The 20917-nt window shown below is 38.8% G+C and overlaps 1 protein-coding gene across 2 annotated transcripts in view; it reads left to right on the top strand.

Moving 5' to 3' along the window:
• LOC111872086 overlaps positions 1–20917 on the top strand; it is a 402164-nt gene that overhangs the window by 231007 nt on the left and 150240 nt on the right. For both annotated transcript variants that reach the window (XM_033754522.1, XM_033754523.1), the window contains one exon: positions 18642–18775. In XM_033754522.1, coding sequence (XP_033610413.1) covers positions 18642–18775 — 134 coding nt within the window. The remainder of the gene's footprint in view (positions 1–18641; positions 18776–20917) is intronic.

Below are 20917 nucleotides of genomic sequence, written 5' to 3'. Positions count from 1 at the left end.
GGTTTCCGCAGTGATCAATAAATAATTATATAATAAGTCATTATATGTGATAGTTTTATAGACCAGTAAAAAAGGTAAAGTTTTCCCCATTCTTAATTAATTAAGCACCAAGCCATGAAAATATGGGTGAGTGGAGGTTTAGCACCGCCGTTCTTGAACGTGGCACTCGATGGAGGTGAGTGGTCAACTTCACGCCCTACCTGATTTATCCCAAGGAAAAGAGCACTCATACCCATTGGATAGAGGGTTGGGCAGGCCTCAGAGCCAGTCTGGTCACTGGAATAAAGAAAAACATCTCTTGCCCCTGCTGGGAATTGAACCCAGCCATCCACCCCTTAGCCTCTCACTATACCAACTGAGCTATTCCAGTTTCATTGTGTAGACAGAACATTCATATATATTTAATATTTAACATAACATGATTCTGCAATACAACATTCCATGTTAAAATGGGAGTGGTGTGAATGCCACATTCAGAACACTAATGTAGCAACATGGAATTTTTTGTGATAGTACCCTTGAAAAATTATGCAACTTTTATTATGAGAAATTTTTTCTTGAATGTGTTTTTGTCAGTTTAGGGCTGTCAGAGGCCTTAGTCATTTACAAGGATTTTAAAGTATTTGTTAATTGTTCGAAGATTATCTCAAAACAAATGGTGATAAATGCTTAGTGAATTGAATCTCTGTTCAGTGCTGAAGGATTCTGATTTTTAGGTTGTGTTCAAGTGTGATATTAGTTGAGGGGTTTGGGGTGTAAATAAATGTTATATTTTCTAAGAAAAGGCATACTGTTCATTTAGTACTTTTCATGAGGCATTGTGTGCCAGATGTCTTGGAAAATATCTGATTTGAGAACAAAGGCTATTCATATTCTGATTATATCAGTTCATATTTTTTCTTTGTAGACTTGTATAGTGTCTGCTATAAATCAAAAGGTTCTGGTTTTCAGTCACCCAAAATTGATTGGTGACCACACACACACACACACACACACACACATTTATATATAGTCACATGTTAGAGACTAGTCATGAGGTTTGGATTAAATATGGAATTTACTGAATGCTTGTTACATGTAGATACAAATAGTTACACCACTTTCACTGGCCTACACAGTCTACAAATAACTAAAGTGCACTCTGAGTCTGCTACGTCTGCAGTTATCATTGCTTGGTAGTGCTTTCTAACAATGGAGGTTTCTTTTACTATTCCTGTGCTCACAGCTAACCACCAATGACTAATCACTGACTGCCAACTCCGGACTTACAACTGACTGTCCTGGACTGCTGTGGTCTGGTAATTTGCTTCTGGCATTTGCCATGCCAGTCATCCATGATTTTGGGACCTGTGGCCATATTGTGACACAGTGGCTGAAATCCTGTATAGTGGAATGAGTATGGACAGTCACTGCTCGGCAGCAGCACTGTAAATGTGTTTCCATGGCAGTAGATACCGATGCAACCATGGAGGACCCTGTATTTTCTGTGCATCCATTGCTGGGCAACAGCACAGTAAACATGTTTCTGCAGTGACAAGTCAGCACGCAACAGTAGAGGAACTGTTGGAATCAGTGTTTTCTGTAAGGTCCACACCAAGGCTACATAATGAGGACCAGTGTGAAAAGTGGATGAGTTAGAGGTTGGAGTTGATGGTTAGCAGTCATGAGTCGCAAGTGATTAAAAATCACTTGAGTTATGATCATATGTGCCTGTTGTTTACCTTAATTATAGGTTGAAACATGTAACACAAGTTACACTTATATTAAATAAGTAAGATATCTACCAACATCTGTTGGCCTCATGGAAGATATTCCCACTTTATTTGTTGTGTTGATGGTTATAACAGAAGATAAATATTATATACACAACAGGATGCAATCTGTAAAGGTTTACTAACAGTTTCTTCATGATGGGGAGATCTCCCCTGCTGCTGTATGCAGGACTTCTGGCATGGTCGGATCTCTATCAGGGAATTATGTGGCGATGTTTTGTCTGACATTTGTCATTGATACCCCTGTATCATGAGACATGGCTTGTCACCTATCCATCCCTCAGCATTCAGACTGTCATAGCCAAACCTGTCTGAGATGCTGAGTATGTAAGAAAAAGGCAAAAGTGATGGAACCAGCACCTTTTCCTTGGTTTCTTCCATTTGGGGTTTTTTCTTCTAATCGTAAGCATTAGTTGGCTACTTTGTTGAGATTAGAGTTTATTGTTTTGGTTCTTTTTGTTGTTGTTTATTCTTATCTTTGTTTTTGTGGTCTTAGTTGAACTTTTTCTGGGAAATGTTCAGGGGTATATCCCTGTTGTCAATCTTCTAAGGTGGCTAGTGACCCCATACTGCCAGCATTTTTGTCATTCTTTCCTGCTGTGCTCGATCTTGGTCCCCTTTGACACACAGGTCACTGTGTTCTGTCTGCCTCTCTGCCAATCTGGGTTTCGATTTATTCCAGCTGCATTTTTAGGTCATGCTGTGTGTTTCTACCAACATCTTGACTTTTTGTATGCGGAGTCTCATCCCTTGAATCTGCATTAAATTCCTCACAGAGGCCTGGATTCATGTGTTGAGGGACTTCATCTCTGCTTTTACGTCATGCCATGTTTCTTCAGTCTGAGTACTGAGCTTCTCATGGAGACTTCTTGTTATCACTGCTTAGTTTCTGGAAGAGGCTCTGTAATCCTTGGTCAGTAGATGCCAAAACACCCTCTTCCTGGTTGTTGATAGCGTCTTCCAATTCAGACATCACAGCTTCCATTTTTCTTGGCCAGCCCCCATTGTGGTTTTCGCATTCTCTTAGTCAGCGTTCATTTGTTCCTTTTATTATGACCTCCATCTCACCTTGGAACTCATTTTGAGCATCTTGGACATCATACATCCTAGCTAGCCCACCAATTCTGCTGCCATCTTTGAAAGAGGGTCTGTTTCAAGTTCAAAACCAAAGTTCAGTCTACTCAGTTTGATCAGTCTTAGCTCACCTCTGACATCAGTTGTCATGTGTAGTGACTAGACACATGTTGAATGGATTGATTACTGAATTTATTGAACACTTACAACTTGTAACTACAAGTGATTGTAACAATGTCACTAATCTACACACTTATAACTACTGCACTCACTAAACTAGTCTTTACTTGATTGTGACTGCTGACAATGGAGATTCCTATGCTTTTGTGCTCATGGCTAGCCACCAGCTGCAGGTGCTGACTCATGACTGACTGTCCTGTCTGTTTGTCTTTCTGGTAATTTGCTTGTCGTCTTTGTCAACTAGTTATTCTTAGTTGCAAGCACTGTCAGAACCCATGACAAATTTTTTCTGCCAGTCAGCTATATCGCTACTGGGCCTCGCCAGCACATTCTTTTTGATTTCAAGCCCCATCAGGATACATGGCCAGGATTTTTGTTCTCTCCTAGACATGTACGTGTTTGGAATTGGGGTCCCCTTTCAATGAGAGGAGGGGTCTGACTACTACTGGTCACTCCTCTTCTACTGAAGGTGACTTGACGGGCACTCACTCACTAACTGGCCCTCTCCTACACACACACACACACACACCTGCCTACCCACTCACTCACTTCACACCCACACTCACACTCACTCATGCTCACACACTCTCACACTCAAGTTCCATTGGTCCTTGTTATATAAATTGTGACATGGTCCACATAGGAAATGCCATTTCCAACAATTCCACTGTTGTTGCATGTGTGTATCCATTGCCACAGGAACGTGTTTACTGAGCCATTGCCAAGCAGTGTATATCTCCTTTTGCTCCACTATTTTTGCTTTTAGGCGTCATGTCACAGTATCTGTCTGTGTGTGTATATATATGGGACATGTGGGAAGATAGATGGTTGAGGCACTATGTTACAAGCTGGAAGGTGGTGGGTTCAATTCCCATGAGGTCATTGAATTTTTCAATTGACCTAATTCTTCCAGCAGTACTGTGGCCCTGGGGTCAACTCATCCTCTAAAAGAAATGAGTTATCAGGAATCTTCCTTGGGGGGGGGGTAAAGGACAGCCAGTGCGTGAGTCTAACAACCTCACTGCCATCTGTGAGCTGATTGTCTAGAAAATGTGGGAGCCTCAGTATCTCACATCCTTGTATGCGTCTTTCAAGGATAGCTTATGTATATATCCAGAAGAGATACTTCCATTGAAATGCAATAACAGTGGACTGTTGCATAGGAATTTGCCAAAACAACAAACACATTTCCCCAGAGATTAAAGGACAACAGAAGTTTAAGGTCTTTCATTCTGGTCCGTCACACTAACAAATTAACAATCAAGTTCCTTCCGTCAAATGTGACACTTTTATAAGTTTTCCACCTCGTCACCACCTGCCTTACATGTTTCGGCTCACCACGGAGCCATCATCAGAGGCATTTATAGTAGAAAAAGAAATCACCAACACACAAAACTTCACTTTGTTAAAAATAGCCACGTTCCAGTTAATTAAAATAATTACAATAGTTAAAATTGCCGAGAGTGTCGGTTCACTAAAGGTTTTCCACACACCACGGTAGCTTTCTTATTTAATTCGTCGTTAATTCTGTAAAAATTATGTTTCGTTATTTGAAGTAAGAATTCTTAAAATTCCTAGAATTCTTTCCCGCTTGGCCCAGTCTTTTTTCTTCGGGATGTTGTTGACGTGTGTTGTCTGTAAATAAAAATTGTGGTTTTATTTAGATTGTATTATATAAGTTTTTTATGTGTATATACTTTTAAGGTTCAATAACCTTAGTGAACTTAGTAACCTAAGTAAACCTTTAGTGAACCGACACTCTCGGCAATTTTAACTATTGTAATTATTTTAATTAACTGGAACGTGGCTATTTTTAACAAAGTGAAGTTTTGTGTGTTGGTGATTTCTTTTTCTACTATAAATGCCTCTGATGATGGCTCCATGGTGAGCCGAAACATGTAAGGCAGGTGGTGACGAGGTGGAAAACTTATAAAAGTGTCACATTTGACGGAAGGAACTTGATTGTTGACAACAGAAGGTTTGTTGCATAACAATGGATGAAACAAAACACTTCTACAAGGTGTTCTGTATTGAGTAAGGCTAGCATTTCCTAAGCAACATATTGTTTGTTGCGCAACAACAGATGAAATTAACCCTTTGATAAAGTATCCCTTATCCCATCTGAACGCTGGATATATAAGAGAGAGTAGCTCCGGTGAGAGTTCAGTGTCACGAGTCTCCCAAGTATCACAAGAGGTTCCGAGTGAGATCACAGTAGAAGTTCTGAGTTTTGTACTCACAGTTTTGGATTCGACTCTAGCGAGATAGAAGCTCATTCAGTACTCTCTTAATCTCAGGGCCATGTGTTCATGCCCCACATTGGGTGCCATAGAGTTCTCTATAGCTCTCCTTGTCTGCAGTAGTGAATATTAAGGCCATTGAGGTATGCAGTGTAGCAGAAAATGTATTTGGGAAATAAATTGAGGAGGATGAGGTTTGCAGGGCATGTAGCATGAATGGGGGAGAAGAGAAATGCATATAGGGTATTGGTAGGAAAGCCAGAAGGGAGGAGACCACTGGGAAGACCAAGGGTTAGGTGGGTGGACAATATTAAAATGGATCTTAGAGAGATAGGATGGGATGGGATAGATTGGATTGATCTGGCTCAGGATAGGGACAATTGGAGGGCTTTTGTGAACACAGTAATGAACCTTCTTGTTCTGTAAAATGCTAGGAAATTCTTGAGTAGATGCAGATTTGGCTTCTTCTCAAGAAGGCTTCAGCTCCATAAGTAAGTAATGTACTGCAGTGGGGAACACCTTTCTCCTCTTATTCTCTTTCAATTATGAAATCTATTTTAAGTTTGTTGATGAAAGCTATCCCTCTGACAGGCCATGAAAGCCTATACGCTCGTGAAACATTGAGGCTTCCACATTTTATAGACAGTCGGCTCACAGATGGCGGTGAGGTTGTCAGTCTTATGCACCAGCTGCCCTTTACCCCCGGAAGATTCCCGGTACTTATTCTTGTTAGAGGCTGAGTCGACCCCAGGGCCATAGTGAGGCTGGAAGGATTAGGGCAATTGAAAAATCCAATGACCTCATCGGGAATCAAAGCCATGACCTTCTGGCTTGTAGTATAGTGCCTCAACCAACTATGCTATTGCCTTCCCCCTAGATTGTTGACAACAATATTAATTTCGTTGGCTAAGAGCAATTGTGTCATTTCGGTACTCCAGTTCTACTGCTTGTATTGACAAGTAGTTATGTGAAAGATCTTTGTGTTCTGAATAATCACTGGATAGGCTAGGAGGCTGTGAATATAAGTTAGTGTGGGAAAACTGGTTTGTTGATGTGGGTTTATGAATGTAGAAACAGAAAACAGTCTTGTTATATACACAAGTGGAAGTCTTGAATCCCACACTCTTCCAGACATTTGTTACTATAGTTCTTGTTGATTTGAAATGTTTGTCAGTGTGTTCCCACTGAGATTCTGAGATTTGGTTATCCTGTGATGCTGACTGATTGCTATGTTAGTTGCATCTCAACCCTTGTGGGCCTGTTACTAGACCAGAATCTCTGGTTGTCAAACTCCCAAAACATTTTTGTGATTCATCTCAGTCCTCTTCTCTGCAGGAAATATCATTGTCTTAACAAGAAGTTCTGGGTGGAAATAATGATTCCTAGTTTTCACTAAATGCTTCAGTTCTTATGGTGTATTTGAGGGGATCTATAAATGTATACCTGTGCAATTTATATATCCATTTCCATTTATAATTAATAGTAATACTGATCCAAACTATGTTAACTTTGCCAGTTATAATCTCAGAGTTTCCTACCATCAACATATTTGTAAAAACAATGCAACATATAGAATTTATAGGTGCATTTATGATTCATCTTAATACGAAGTTACCCTGTTCTTGTTCAGTAATTACTGCCATGACATCAAAAGCCAGATTTACAATTTGTTTGTATATACTACATTATAACAGTTGTGTGTGTCATGAAGACTTTTTCCACACAAAGTTTCTACATCCTGCATTAATATGCTTGTGTTGCTCCCACCAAAAATTTGCATGACTTTCATGTTTTCCCTGTTAGTGGGATAACTAAAAGTGCAATGTTGGGATGGCCTTCAAGCAGCACAATGCTCATACAGTGTTCATAAAGATCTCTCNCGGTAAAATGAAGGAAGTGTAGTAATAGTGGGATGTACAATGAGGAGTGATGATAAATGTTCAGCAAATTTGCTTCAGTCAGTAATGGTTTATTGCTACATGTGAAACAAATGTTTTGAGAAATGTTCTTTGACATTTACATATTTACACAACATTCATGAAGGGAAAACATAAACGGAGATTGTGTCTGCCCCTCTGTCCACATTTCTCTGAAACCTGCTAAATGGAATTGAGTTGTGGTAGCTCTGATATGGTGGCCTGCATGAAAAGTTGTGAGGCAACTTTAACTTTGGTTCATATTTGTCCAATATAATTTATCTCATACATGAAGGTAAAATAAAATTTTATGGGAGAAAACTTTCTTTTGGGATTTTATGCTTTGTTGAGTGCTAGAAGTTCGTTGGTGTTTCAGAAAAACATATTTCCCCTGTCTTCAGGATCAAATGCTCTTTGATCCTGATGACAGGGGAAGAATGTTCCTCCAAAATGTTGGTAAACTTCATGTAGATTGCACAGCGTTACATCCCAGAAAATAGCATTCTTCACAGTCACCACCATGAAAATCTCAGATCTTGCTAATGTTATAGAATGACTTATGAAAGAAAAATTTGGTACTTAATATAAAATATAGTATCCATTATTAAGGTCTACAACTTTTCCCTCCATGCCATGTCCACACTATGTATGAAGCCCATACAGCTACCTATTCAATTTTTCTGGGGGCTCTTTTCTCCAGTGTAAGGCATCCAGATTTTGAAGGTGACCGCTCATCACCACCCAGTGTTAAGGTTAAACAAATGCCTAGAGCTTTATGTCCATTCCCCTGGGTCCATTATATCATTGTGTTTAGATGTAGGGACTACATTACCTTGCACTTTATGTAATTGTAATATGTTGTGAATTGCTGTGGATTTGTCATAGCGAGACATAGAGGCTAATTACAAAAGTCTTCTCCTCTCCTTCCAACTTATCACAGGTGACAACTCATCTGTGTATTTCACACCTCATGGCCAGTCTTTTGTCTCTTTGTAATGGCATAGCCTTGTAGTAAACCATTATGTCACAAACACTGAACAGAATACTTATCCATGCTACCTGCAGCTAATTGTATTGATTGTAGGATGTTCTAAAATACGGAAGATTCCATGACCTGGACCCTTATCATGAGGATTATGTAGATAAGGCATAATAAGATGCTTATGGATATTAAAATGAAGAGGGTGGAAAAGGTATTGGCCACAGCCTGTTCTGGTATGTTACTGTGGCATTTGTTTGGGAAGAAAATAACAATAAACAATTAGACACAAAAGTTCTGCCCAGGTGTGGTACCAGAGATGCAAGTCAGGCTTATTGTGGTGAAAGTGGCTTTGTTGCACAACAGACAGTGACACAGTGAGGTACTTTATGCTAAAGAGTTCTATATAACACCATATAGTCTGTTGAAAGTCACCCAATGCTTCAGAGGAATATGTCACCTCCATCTTCAGGGTTGAAGAGTAAGCCAAGCAAGAAAGCAGCATTGCTGTCTACTTGATATTGCTTTCTTTCTTCGCTTAATCTTCAACCCTGAAAATGGAGCTGACATGTTCCTCTGAAGCGTCACCTGACTTCCAATGGACTACACACCGTTATATCCCAGGAAACAGAACTGTTGATAGCCACTGCTGTGAGACCCTCAAATCCTACATATTTTACTGCTGCTGCCCTGTCATTTTTACACTGCAACAGAAAATGAAACAAGAATTGAATGAAAATGATAGTAGTTCTGGGAATAATGTGTGATACCTTTGTTTCATCAAATTCTGTTTTCTATATGATGACAGTAGAAGGGAACTTGTAAATTAATAATTATACTATTTCATGAATCATTTCTGTATATAATTTCCACTAGTACATATTCTGTGTTAAAGCTGCCAGATACAGTTTCGAAGTTACCATGTTTATGATTTTTAACACATGGAACATTATTTCATACAGAATTTGTGATGTGTTTATGATCCATCTCCATACCAAAATTTTGCATGCCTGGCTAGTTACCACCATGCAGAAGAGAGAGAGATATATAGACTTCATGTTGCTGCAATGTTTATTTTCGGTCTATAAAAATATGACCTCATAAAAAGCTGCATATGTTTAATACTCATATGGGAAGAAAAAGAAAATGTTCTGTATTGAATTTCAAAACCCTAAATGATGTGGTGGCAGTTTCACTCCCACCTCCAAAGTTCAGGCAGTCGTGTTTTGATGGTAATGAGTGGAGTTAACCTTGAGTGTCACAGTGTTTGTACAAAGTTTCATGGTAATTTGTTGATTAGTTCAGAAGATATTGTTGGGGATGGATGTACAGGCAGATGGACACACAGACATGATGATACCATAATCTGCCCTTCTCCACAATAGTTCACAAGTGGACCAAAAAATTAGTTAACACTGCATGTTAACAAGTTCTGATTCCATTCATTTCAGAATGATCATGTAAGATATTTATATGCCTTACCCTTTGTAATTTCTGTTAGTTCTTGTATGTATGGACTGCTTCTATGTCTGTGGTGACTGTCTTGCCTGTATGGATTGCTTGAGGTAATAATAAATCAAATCATTCAAATCAAATCATACATGGCATATGTGTCTGGAGCTTATTTGAGTCAAACACAGTATGTGTGTATATGCATGTTTGAGAGTATGTAAGGAAGTGAATGAAAATGATTGTTTTTTAATATATTGTGACACGGATGGCACAACAGGAAGTAGGAGTCACATGAACTCTGCGTTCTCATGAGTGATGTCACATACATGAAAATATACATTCAGGGTGATTTTAATAAATTACTGTATCTTTCAAACTGAACAGAATCGTTGAGAAGGTGAAAGTCACTTGGTAAAGTTATTGGCTTTTATGGAAACTGAAGATAATTACCACCATGTCGACAAGAGCCTGCCACTGGTCCCTGTCCTGAGCCAGTTGAGTTGAATCTAGTCCATTCCCTTACTCACAGTTTCTTTATGCTCTTTTTAATATTTCATTTCATTTCATTTATTCAGCATTCCATAAATCCTTACATGGTTTTTTCAAAACACCACGGATATAGAAGTAGTCAACATGAGTAAGCATAATTACATACTGCATCACATTTGTGCAATGTCATAACATGTCAATATTCTGCAGTCTACACCTACATCACTGTATCTGTCTCTTCACCTGAGATTTTCTGGCTAAAACCTGGCCCATTTCCCTTATGTGTGCCACACATCTCATCATTAGTTTTGTCACCTCTATAATTAGGTGAAGGGTACATATTATAAAGCTCCTTAGTGTATAATTTTTCAGTTGTTAATGTTACAAGAGATAAGAGTCAGAATTGGTCCAGTACTGTAAGCACTTTATCACAAACGCATATCAGGGGCATGAAGGCCATAATTCCCACACAGTTCTTAGCACCTCACTGTTTTGGAAGGATAATGCTCCTGTTATATTTAATCATGTCAGCTTTGTTCATATAGTGAGGACACATCATACACAATCACTTTAATTGTTTTGTCTTTCTTCTGAAAATTTCCATTTTCCTCTTCCATTAGTCTGTGACATACTAGATACAAGGCATCATGCCATGACTGTGAATAATTTGTTATAGAATAACAAGATTGATGGCCTAGGTTGTGACATGTAAAAGAATAAAACCAGAACTGACGCGCTGTCCATGGTGGTGTTCTGGGAATTCCTTAATGATGACACCATACTTATACAAGGAAAATTATGTAACATGAACACTTCACTACCATGAAATATTTATTATGTCCTCTTATACAGACTGTTTAGTGTTGTTACTGGCCAGCAGGTAGGCAAGGATATCCCTGTGTGGGCTCAGCCAATAGTATTTTAGCTTGTAGGTGGGTGTACCAATCATTGGGCTTGAACTGTCAGAGTGGGTAGAAAGAGTGAGTGAGTGTGGGTTGTCCAGCAGTTAGCCTTGGGTTAGTTATGTTTCTTATTTTCATAGTGGATGTTGCATTGACCATTTTTGTCTGTGAGTAAAGGAGAGGTATATAGGATGCATCCAAAGTACTGCTACTATTTGTACTCTTTTATGAATAAGCAGTTGCTGGAACTCTGCCCAGTGTTATCTTTCCGTTCTGTGATACATTTTCTCTTGACCTTCTGAGATCAAAATGAGAAGTTGCCATAGTTCTTATCAGTGCATTGAAATGTATGAAACATTCATTGCCTGCCTGTCAGTGATATTAGCTGCAAATGCTTTTAAAGACTTAAGGGATTTTCAGTTGCACATTTTCGATTCTGCTTCATCCATGTGCTGTAAATGAGGTTGAGAACACCACAGAAATTACTGCAGCTCAGAAGTGATGTTGATTATGTTTTGGGGGTGATGGCACCAAGGCGTGGATATTTTTACCAGTGTTTTGGAGGAGCCTGCTGCCTTTGTCCTCAGTGTCATTGTCAACCCCGAAGATGGGGGCAGCAGATTCTTCAGAAATGTTGTCAACAGTGCCCATTACCACAGAACAGGATCAGAATGATCAAACTGTAGAAGCTCAGTCCCTTCCATTAAGGGAAGAACATAGATTAAGTTGTCTGAGAACAGAATGCTGAGTATATCTAGGGTTTAAGCGGTGAAAGTAACAGGAAGCTGGAGAAAACTGCACCGTGAGGAGTTTCATAAGTTATACCCTTTACCCAGTGACGAGATGAGGAAGGAGGAGAAAGTTCTGGCCGACATGCATGAGAGATGAGATGTGCATATAAAGAACTGTGGCAGCACAACCTGATGCGAAAAGTCTACTGGGAAGACCTACATTAATATTAAAATCGCTCATAAATGTGATGAAGGGTGTGGACTAGGCTCATCTGTCCCCGTTTGTGGCTCCTGTGAACAGAGTAAAGGATTTCCAAGGTCCAAAAAAAGTCAGTGAATTTCTTGACTATATGAGCAGCTATTAGCTTCTACGGAAGGACTCTGATTCATATGGGTGTAGTAGACTGACCATGACCTATCTNAGGACTCTGATTCATATGGGTGGATAGGTAGATAGATGGGAGGGTGGGTGGGTATGTAGGTAGGTAGGTAGATAGGAAGAAATAAAGCAAAGAAGACTCTTACATACATACATATGTACGTACACATGTAGGTCTCTACACTGTGGAGGTATTACTTTATTTTTTAATTGAATTTCTTAATATTTGATACATTTAAATTAGTACCAAAATTCTGATTGCTACCTTAGTGAGCTGTTATTAATTTTGTACACTACCATANACAACCTGATGCGAAAAGTCTACTGGGAAGACCTACATTAATATTAAAATCGCTCATAAATGTGATGAAGGGTGTGGACTAGGCTCATCTGTCCCCGTTTGTGGCTCCTGTGAACAGAGTAAAGGATTTCCAAGGTCCAAAAAAAGTCAGTGAATTTCTTGACTATATGAGCAGCTATTAGCTTCTACGGAAGGACTCTGATTCATAGCTATAACTGACAGAAATTATCTGGTTGCAAAATGCAAATGTTAACATTGCTGTTACAAAGTCTGCCACTAGACACTATTCTCAGCCAGTTTAACCCACCTCACATCCTAAGAATTAACTCTCCTAGGATAGATATTATCTTGCCATCTCCTCATTGGTCTTTCTCACCAAAATTCTGTAGGCATTTTTTTTGCCTTACCCATATGAACTACATATCATGCCTTCATTGTGGTTATTTTGTTATTGTTATATATGTATTGGGAGCTGCAATAGTGTAGTCAGTGTAGCAACTGGCTGTGGGCTGGACGACCGAGGGGTTGGAGTTCGAGTCTTGTTGGGAGCAAGAATTTTCTCCATGTCATCCAGACTGGCTCTGGACTCCACCCAGCCCCTTATCCAAGGGGTACCAGGGGGTTCTTTCCCCGGGGGTAAAGTGTGACCACTCATCTCCATCTAGTGCCAAGGTCAGAGAAAATGTGGTGCTATACATCCACTCCCCCATACGCCTTCATGACAGTGTTTAATTAGTTAAGCACAGGGGCAACTTTACCTTACCTTATATATGTATTAAAACATGTTCATTGGAAACAAAATTGTGAACGCAGCAGTAAAGTATGTTAGTGGGACATTTGGGTGTAGTAGACTGACCATGACCTATCTGTAATCTTTCTCAATGGTCATTTACTTGTTTATGAAGGACCCTTTTTCCTTTTTATGCAGTGGCAGTATGAATTTATTTCCACTTACACTTTCTGTAGATTGTAGTGATATACAAAGCACTGAGTTTTGTATGTTCTTTCAAGCCTTGAGCCCAAGATGAATAAGAATGGGCAGGCATATTCCAATTAAGTACACAAATTTGCAGAGATAAGAATGTGTGGAGGTTCACACACTGCAGTTCACTACAGCATGCACTAAGTCTTCTCAGTCTGCTGTGTCTTCACCAGTTGTTGTCTGGTAATGGCTCTCAATGGCAGACGTTCCTCTTCCTCTGGGTTCCTGAAATATCCGCATGTCTCATCTTCCATCTTCTAACAGCAACAGCTCACAAGAACAGAACCACAGCAGCCCTTTAACTATCTTAGTCACTCACCAGTCAGCTCACTCCAGTCCACGCACTATCTCCACTGACTGCACTGCATAACTAACTGAACTCAGTATAAGCCTTGGCGCGGAGCACATAGAAAACACCCCTTCCAACAGTACTCCCATCGTTGTGCACAGACTGCTGCCTAGCAACAGCCATTGTCTTGTTGTTTGTTTCACAGTATTGCCTAGCAAGCCACAATAAGATAATCTGTCAGTTTTCAAGAATTTTCTATCCATGAACCAGTTTTAATTTATGAAGGTATCATATTTTGATGTTAGTTTGTAATTTTCTAACTGATGTTCAATCATGTTTTGATCTTTATTGAATAACATGCCTTATGCGTGCTAGAAAAAGTTCTTAAATCTGAGGGTAAACATGGCTATTATGCATTCTACGCATATACTTGACCTTGGTGACTGTTGCTGTACTTTTTACCAGTCACAAGTTCACGGGTTTGCTATGTTATGGATCTTACTAATGGTGCAGTTTTAAAAGAGCGATCTCTTTCTCAGTAACAAGGAATGGTAGGACAAAGGAAAATTACATCCCTTCAGAGCCATTTTTTATACTTGTTAGGTTATTATTCATCCAGAAGTGTAATTATGCTGTATACTTTCCACAGTGATGCTCAGATAATGCAGAATACTGTTATACAAGCTGTGTTGTATGCATGTCAAACGTGATCTCTTCCTTTCATAGAGGAGCGTGAATTATAAGCGTCTGAAAACTTGACGCTCAGGAAGTTACTTGGGCTTAAGAAGGATGTAGTCTCTATAGAGTTTGGGATATTAAGTAATAAAGACTTCATGAATTATGTATGTTATGTGGTAGTGTTCACATAATGAAATCTAGGAGACTGTGCTTGGCTAGGTAGTGACTAGGATGTGGAGGCAAGGAAAGAATACAGAAGTTTGGTGGGAAAACTTCTTGGAAAATGGCCACTTTGAAGGACAAGATAACACAGCAGGCTTCAGTATTCATGGTGTTATGTGTGTGGTATCAGCTTTAAGAGTTTACTATATTACTGTTCACTATCCACTTTATTGTTTCTTAAAACCAGAGGTTTTATGTGGGATTTTGTATCAGCTCTCAAGTATATTTTGTAGTCACAGCTCTATGTAAGCATCATTTTCATTTTATTTTTCTGTCTAGTATCTGCACTCTCAATGCATGGATTTTTATGATATTTGCCTTTTAGAGTTCTTACCAGAATTGAAAATTGAGGTAGCAGAAATTAAGTTTATAGGGATTATCCAAGGATATGTTAAATCAGATAAAATTAAAATTTAGTATATACATAACAAACATTGTATGTATTTGGTAAAGGGAATAGTAGACAGCTATGTAGAAAAGTGGTGAACTACACATAAACAGAATGGAGAGTAACATTTTCCCAAAACTTTCACTTCAGTACAAACAACAAAGTATAGGAAGAACATAAAAAGTTCAAAGAATGGAAGAATGATACATTTGAAATGTATCTTCTGTGATGCAGTGTTGTTCAGAGTCTTAATAAGATGGAATTATCCTGAAATAAACAGTTAATTAACAGAGTAATACTGCTTCATGGTTTGATTTGATCCATGAATAAATGGAGGAGAATGAAGCAAGCAGCAGTCCCACTTGCACTTCAGTTGAGGGGCAGGGGAAGTTACTCCTACTCAGTTACAGTCAGCATGCAGACAATCCCATCTCATACCAGTAAGAATAGCCTGAAGACATTTTAGTCTGTCATGAAGCAGGTTGATGTGTGTGTGAATGGATTGTGCTTAGCAATGATAGGTTTTGTAATTATCTAAATAGTAGTGTTTTAAAGCAGTTATTACCATTAGGATGAAGAAGTCAAAAGTAAATGATTTCCCTGCCATGAAGAAATCTACTGAAGGCAGATTTTCTGCCATGAAGAAATCGAAGGTGAACAAAGAGATGAAGCTCTTTTTGTGTGTGTGTTCTTTGCCTGAAGTGCATAAAGTGAATGTATAATGGGAAGGTTATATCTTTTTATCCATTTGTTTTATCTTTTAAACATTCCAACAGATTTGATTAAATTTATGTTGGAAGGCAATCTTCATTAAAAGTTGTCAGTGAATTTAATTTTAAAACCCATTTTGGATGGATGCATTACTTACCTTATATGAAGCTCAAAATTGAACTTCATCAGTTTTATCACAAATAGCAGGTAAAATTTTGTCTGATACATTCCCCATTCAGAATGGTCTGAAACAAGGAGATGATCTATTGCCATTGATTTTCAGCTTTGCTTTAGAATATGTCATTAGCAAGGTCCATGAAAAGCATGCCAGATGAATGAAATGGGATACATCAGCTTCTGGTCTGTGTCAGTGATGTAAATCTATTGGGAGGTAACATAAATACCATAAAGAACAACACAGAACCTAATTGTTTCCATTAAGGAGGTTTTATTAGAAGTAGACACAGAAATCTGAGTATGTGTTAATGTCTCATGACCAAAATGTAAGGCAAATCATAACATATAGATAAATAACAGATGCTATGAAAGTGTGGCAAAGTTCAAATTTTGGGAACAACAGTAACAAATCAAAATTTGATTCATGAGGAGATTAAGATCAGATTTAATTCAGGTAATGCTTGCTGCCATTCAGTTCCCAACCTTTTTGCTTTTCATTTGCTGTCTAAAAATGTTAAAATTAAAATACACAAAACTCTAGTTTCTCCAGTAGTTTCGTATGTGTGTGAAACCTGGTCTCTGACAGTAAGGGAGGAATATAGACTGAAGGTATCTGAGAGCATGGTGCTGAGGGGAATGTTTGCACCAAAGAGGGATGAAATAGTAGGAGATTGGAGAAAATTGCATAATGAGAAGCTTCATAGCTTGTACTCTTTGCCAAATATAATTAGAATGATGGCGTCAGGGAGGATGCAATGGGCAGGGTATGTAACACATATATAGGGAGAAGAGGAATGCATGTAGGATTTTGATGGGAAAGCCAGAAGGAAAGAGACCACTAGGATGACCTAGACTTAGGTGGAATAATAATATTAAAATGCCTCTTAGAGAAATAGGATGGGGTGGTATTGACTAGATTAATCTGGCTCAGGATAGGGACTAGTGGGTGGGCTCTTGTGAACTCAGAAATGAACCTTCAAATTCCAGAGTTCTTGAGTAGCTGTGTGGCTGTTGACTTCTGAAGGACACTGCTCCATGGTGTCAGTCAGCCAGTCAGTTCTCTTTATTGAAGTGAATGAGGTGAAGAAGAAGATAGAAACATGGTTATACTCAGTAATGGCTGTATGCTGAGTGCCATAATTCATTGCACGTGATGTCCAGTTAGCCAAGTAGACTTCATTGAGACTGAAAGATATTTTTGCAGGAGAGAACATTTTAAGGTCATTTTTGTTTGCTAGATGATGTCATAGATAGGAGCTTTATTGACATGTTATGCTGTTTTTATATGTAGAAGTCTTAATTTGGAGAACGCTCTGAAAGGGACCTCTCTGAAGTTGCAAATATTGTCAGTTATCAAACTGCAAATACTGGAAGTGTTAAGTGTTGAAGGGGCGGTATGTTGTTTGGTTTAAATGTTAGGGAAAATAGAATTGGTAATTGGAGTTCTGCTAGTTTCAACATTGTTAGCACAGTGTTGTGACATCTTATTCCTTACTGGTCTTCACTGTACATGAAATCTTCTACACATTATTAATAATTGTCTAGTATATTGTGCATATGTCACATACAGGGTTTGTCCGAAAAGTAATGTCAGTTATTTTATTGTGAAGTGACTATACGTCGCAGCACTCTCAGACCGGTTGGGCTCGGTGGAGGGGGAAGTCAGCTTATGAACCCGCGGTCGCTTAGTCGTCTCCGAACTTCCTGAGAGTGACGAAAGGCTTTTCCGTGAAACTCGTTTTTGTCTCCCGTGCAAGCCGCAATGCAGCGCTCCTTGGAACAAAGGATTGCCATCAAGTTTTGTGTGAAACTTGGCAAGTCTGCAGTGGAAACTTTTCCCATGATAAAGACGGCCTTCGGTGACGATTGTTTGTCGGAATGTCAGGTCTACCGGTGGCACAAGGCCTTTTTAGAAGGCCGTGAATAGGTCGGCGATGAAGCCCGCGCTGGACGGCCATCAACAAGCACCACCGACGAAAATGTGAGTTTGTACTACATGGTACAACCATCAACGCCAAATTCTACGTGGAAGTGCTAAAGAGACCCAAAAGAAGGGTTTATCGCATCCGGCCCGACATCGCGGACGATTGGAAACTTCACCATGACAATGCGCCAGCCGACACCGCCTTCCTCGTGACCCGCTTCCTGACCGATTCAAAGGTGCCAACGGTTCCCAAGCCGCCCTACAGTCCTGACGTGGCTCCCCAGACTTCTTTTTGTTTCCGCGCTTGAAAACTCCCATGAAAGGACATCATTTTGGGACAGTTGACGAAGTCAAAGAGGCTTGCACCAAGGCTCTGAAGGACATTCCGGAGGACGCCTGCCATGACGCCTTCGATGCCTAGAAATCTCGCTGGAATCGATGTATCGACGCAGAAGAAGCCTATTTTGAAGCCTTTTAATGTGTTGCACCGATCTAATCCATAAAAGTTCTTTAATCGACTCACTGACATTACTTTTCGGACAAACCCTGTATATTTTTATTGTTCTCTTAATTGTGTAATATAATTGTATATTTCTTCATTACAATTTTACTCATGTTAGTACTCTTGATATCATCATCATCACTGCCGTGACTTCTGGTGCCACAACAAAATGCAGATATGAGATGTAGATTGAATTAGTCTCTCTTAGGATAAGACTAGTATATGACATCAGGTTATGTGGTACTAAGTTGGGTACTTAATCATTATTATTAATGCTGAATTCTTATTACTAGCAGAATAATTATCTGTGTTATTAATGTTTTGTTATTGATATTAATAATTTGTTCTGACAGTTGCTGGTAGCGCAAATGGAACCCAGACAAATGCGAACATTCCGAACTGAATTCAACATTTTTGAGTCATCTACAATGGACACTAGTGAATCCAGAACTTACAATAGTAGTGTTCATTATGCAGCACATTCAGAGTGAGTATTTCTTTGAACTATTTGTATCTTGAAGTCTCACACTATTTGTTCAGTAGCAGCTTTGTTTTTCTTATTTGACTCTTGTCATGGTAATCAGTTGTGCCCACATATGTATTTATGCACACATGCTTATATACAGACACACAAATCACTTGACATATTTTTTCATGTATGGCTGGGTTAAAAGTAGCTGTATATGTGTATAGAAACCAGTTCTATTTTAGTAGGACACACAGGGAACAATTTATGGATAGTATTTTAACTTTCACCTTTCCTTACTTATGTAATGGGTGTAATGTTCTGTGGGTCACTTGGTGAAATTACACTTGTATGGCCTGATATATCGTTTGGTTTTGCTGAGTAAGGCTGATACCCTTAGAGCCAGTTTTTGGTAGACGGGTTTAAATTACCACAAATGTAACATATATTTAATTTTGTCAGAAAATTAGAATGTATTTTGTGCTCTAGTATGTGTACGTTGAATCATATCTGGAAATTTAATACAAATTATTGGAAAGTAAATTACATTATAAAATCTTGGGAAAAATTGGTATTATGAGCTGTTACAAGTTTGCTTCACCCAATAATCTGTCACAGACATTTTTAATATAACAACTCCTTAATAACCCTTCTGTCTACAAGTTGTAGGTGAACTTTATTTGTGGTTTTCCATCTTCCTCATATAATATTGAAGCAGGCTGTAGTCTAGTTGATGATAGTCTGTTGTGTTGTTGATTGCCAGTAGTGTGTTCATTGTTATGTCATCTCAGGGTAGCCAAGCTACATACACATTCTTAAAAGTATGTGTTGTTATTCACAATTTGGGGGGGCAGGTGATTTTATTATGCTGGCAGTACCTAAAGCATATAGCATCAAATGATAGGATGATGGATAAATGATGAATTGGAAAGAATTTGGAAGGAAGTGGTCATGGCCTAAGTGAGGTACTATTTGGCCATTTTGTCTGGAAGGATTGAAGAAAATTGTGAAAACTTCAGTCAGGATATCTAGTGTCCTGGCTGAAATTTGAACAGAGTCCCCCCTTCCATCACAAGTTTAGAGCATTACTGTCATGTCAGCCAGATTAGTTTCACAAATGTTAAAACTTGAAAAGGGAAATAGCTTTTATATTTATATTGTAACTGAGGGTTATGACTGAACACTGTTTGAGGATCACTTTTTTTATGGCTGGGGAAATACATTTAATAACTTTTGTATTCTAAAGTCATGTTAATGGTGGAATCATGCATATTGGTTTTTGTATAATGGCTAGTCTTCATGGGTTAGAGGGTGTATTTCACAAGTACGTATAAATGCCTACATTTGTATCTCTATAGCTTGGGTTTATTAAATTTCTTAAATATTTACATCTACATGTTTGTTATATTGGTTGTATGTCGTCTCATATTTCTCATACAATATATTGTGATGGATTTGCTCAAGGGATTAAGCTATGGAGCCAGAAAACCCCATTTCTAGGCAGCGACTCAGTAAACATATTCAGATGAACACACAACAAACAGTAGGAGTGGTAAGGTGACCATTGCCAGGCAGCAGCCAGCCCACCAATGGACTGGCTGGGTAGCAAGCACATGGGTATCCCAACAGATACACACGCAACAATAGAAGAGCTGTGTTTTCTGTGCATGGTCCATACCGAGAGGATGTAAGATTCAGCGTAGTTCAGTTCAGGCAGTTGCCAGTAGGATATAGCCACAGGAAGTTAATAGTTGGAAAAGAATTATAAGTCACCATGAGAAGACTTAGTGTCTGACTTTATATGTGCCATAGTACAGTGATATTGGGAGGGTGTAATTTAGTGAGACTTTTGTAATTCCTATGTTACAAATCCGTTGCCAGGGAATGGATAGTGAAGACTAGTGGAAGGAGACTGAGAAGATTAATGTGGAGTGATTTGGAGTGAATCAGCAATAATGTAATAATTATTTATAGTTACTACCTGTAAACGATCAGTAAATCCAGTTACCAATCCGAACCATGTCTGTAGTCACTAATACATGTGAAAATATAATACTGTATTGTCAATTTCCGTATATTAATTGGTGTTGTGGACACTGAAATTTATGCTTGTTTCCGCGTGTTATCAGGTGTATGCAAGGTTTAAGTGTTTAAAGAAAACAA

Source organism: Cryptotermes secundus, unplaced genomic scaffold, assembly GCF_002891405.2.
Source record: "Cryptotermes secundus unplaced genomic scaffold, Csec_1.0 scaffold356, whole genome shotgun sequence".
In the NCBI taxonomy this organism is placed as follows: domain Eukaryota; kingdom Metazoa; phylum Arthropoda; class Insecta; order Blattodea; family Kalotermitidae; genus Cryptotermes; species Cryptotermes secundus.
This window is presented reverse-complemented; position numbering and strand designations above follow the sequence as displayed.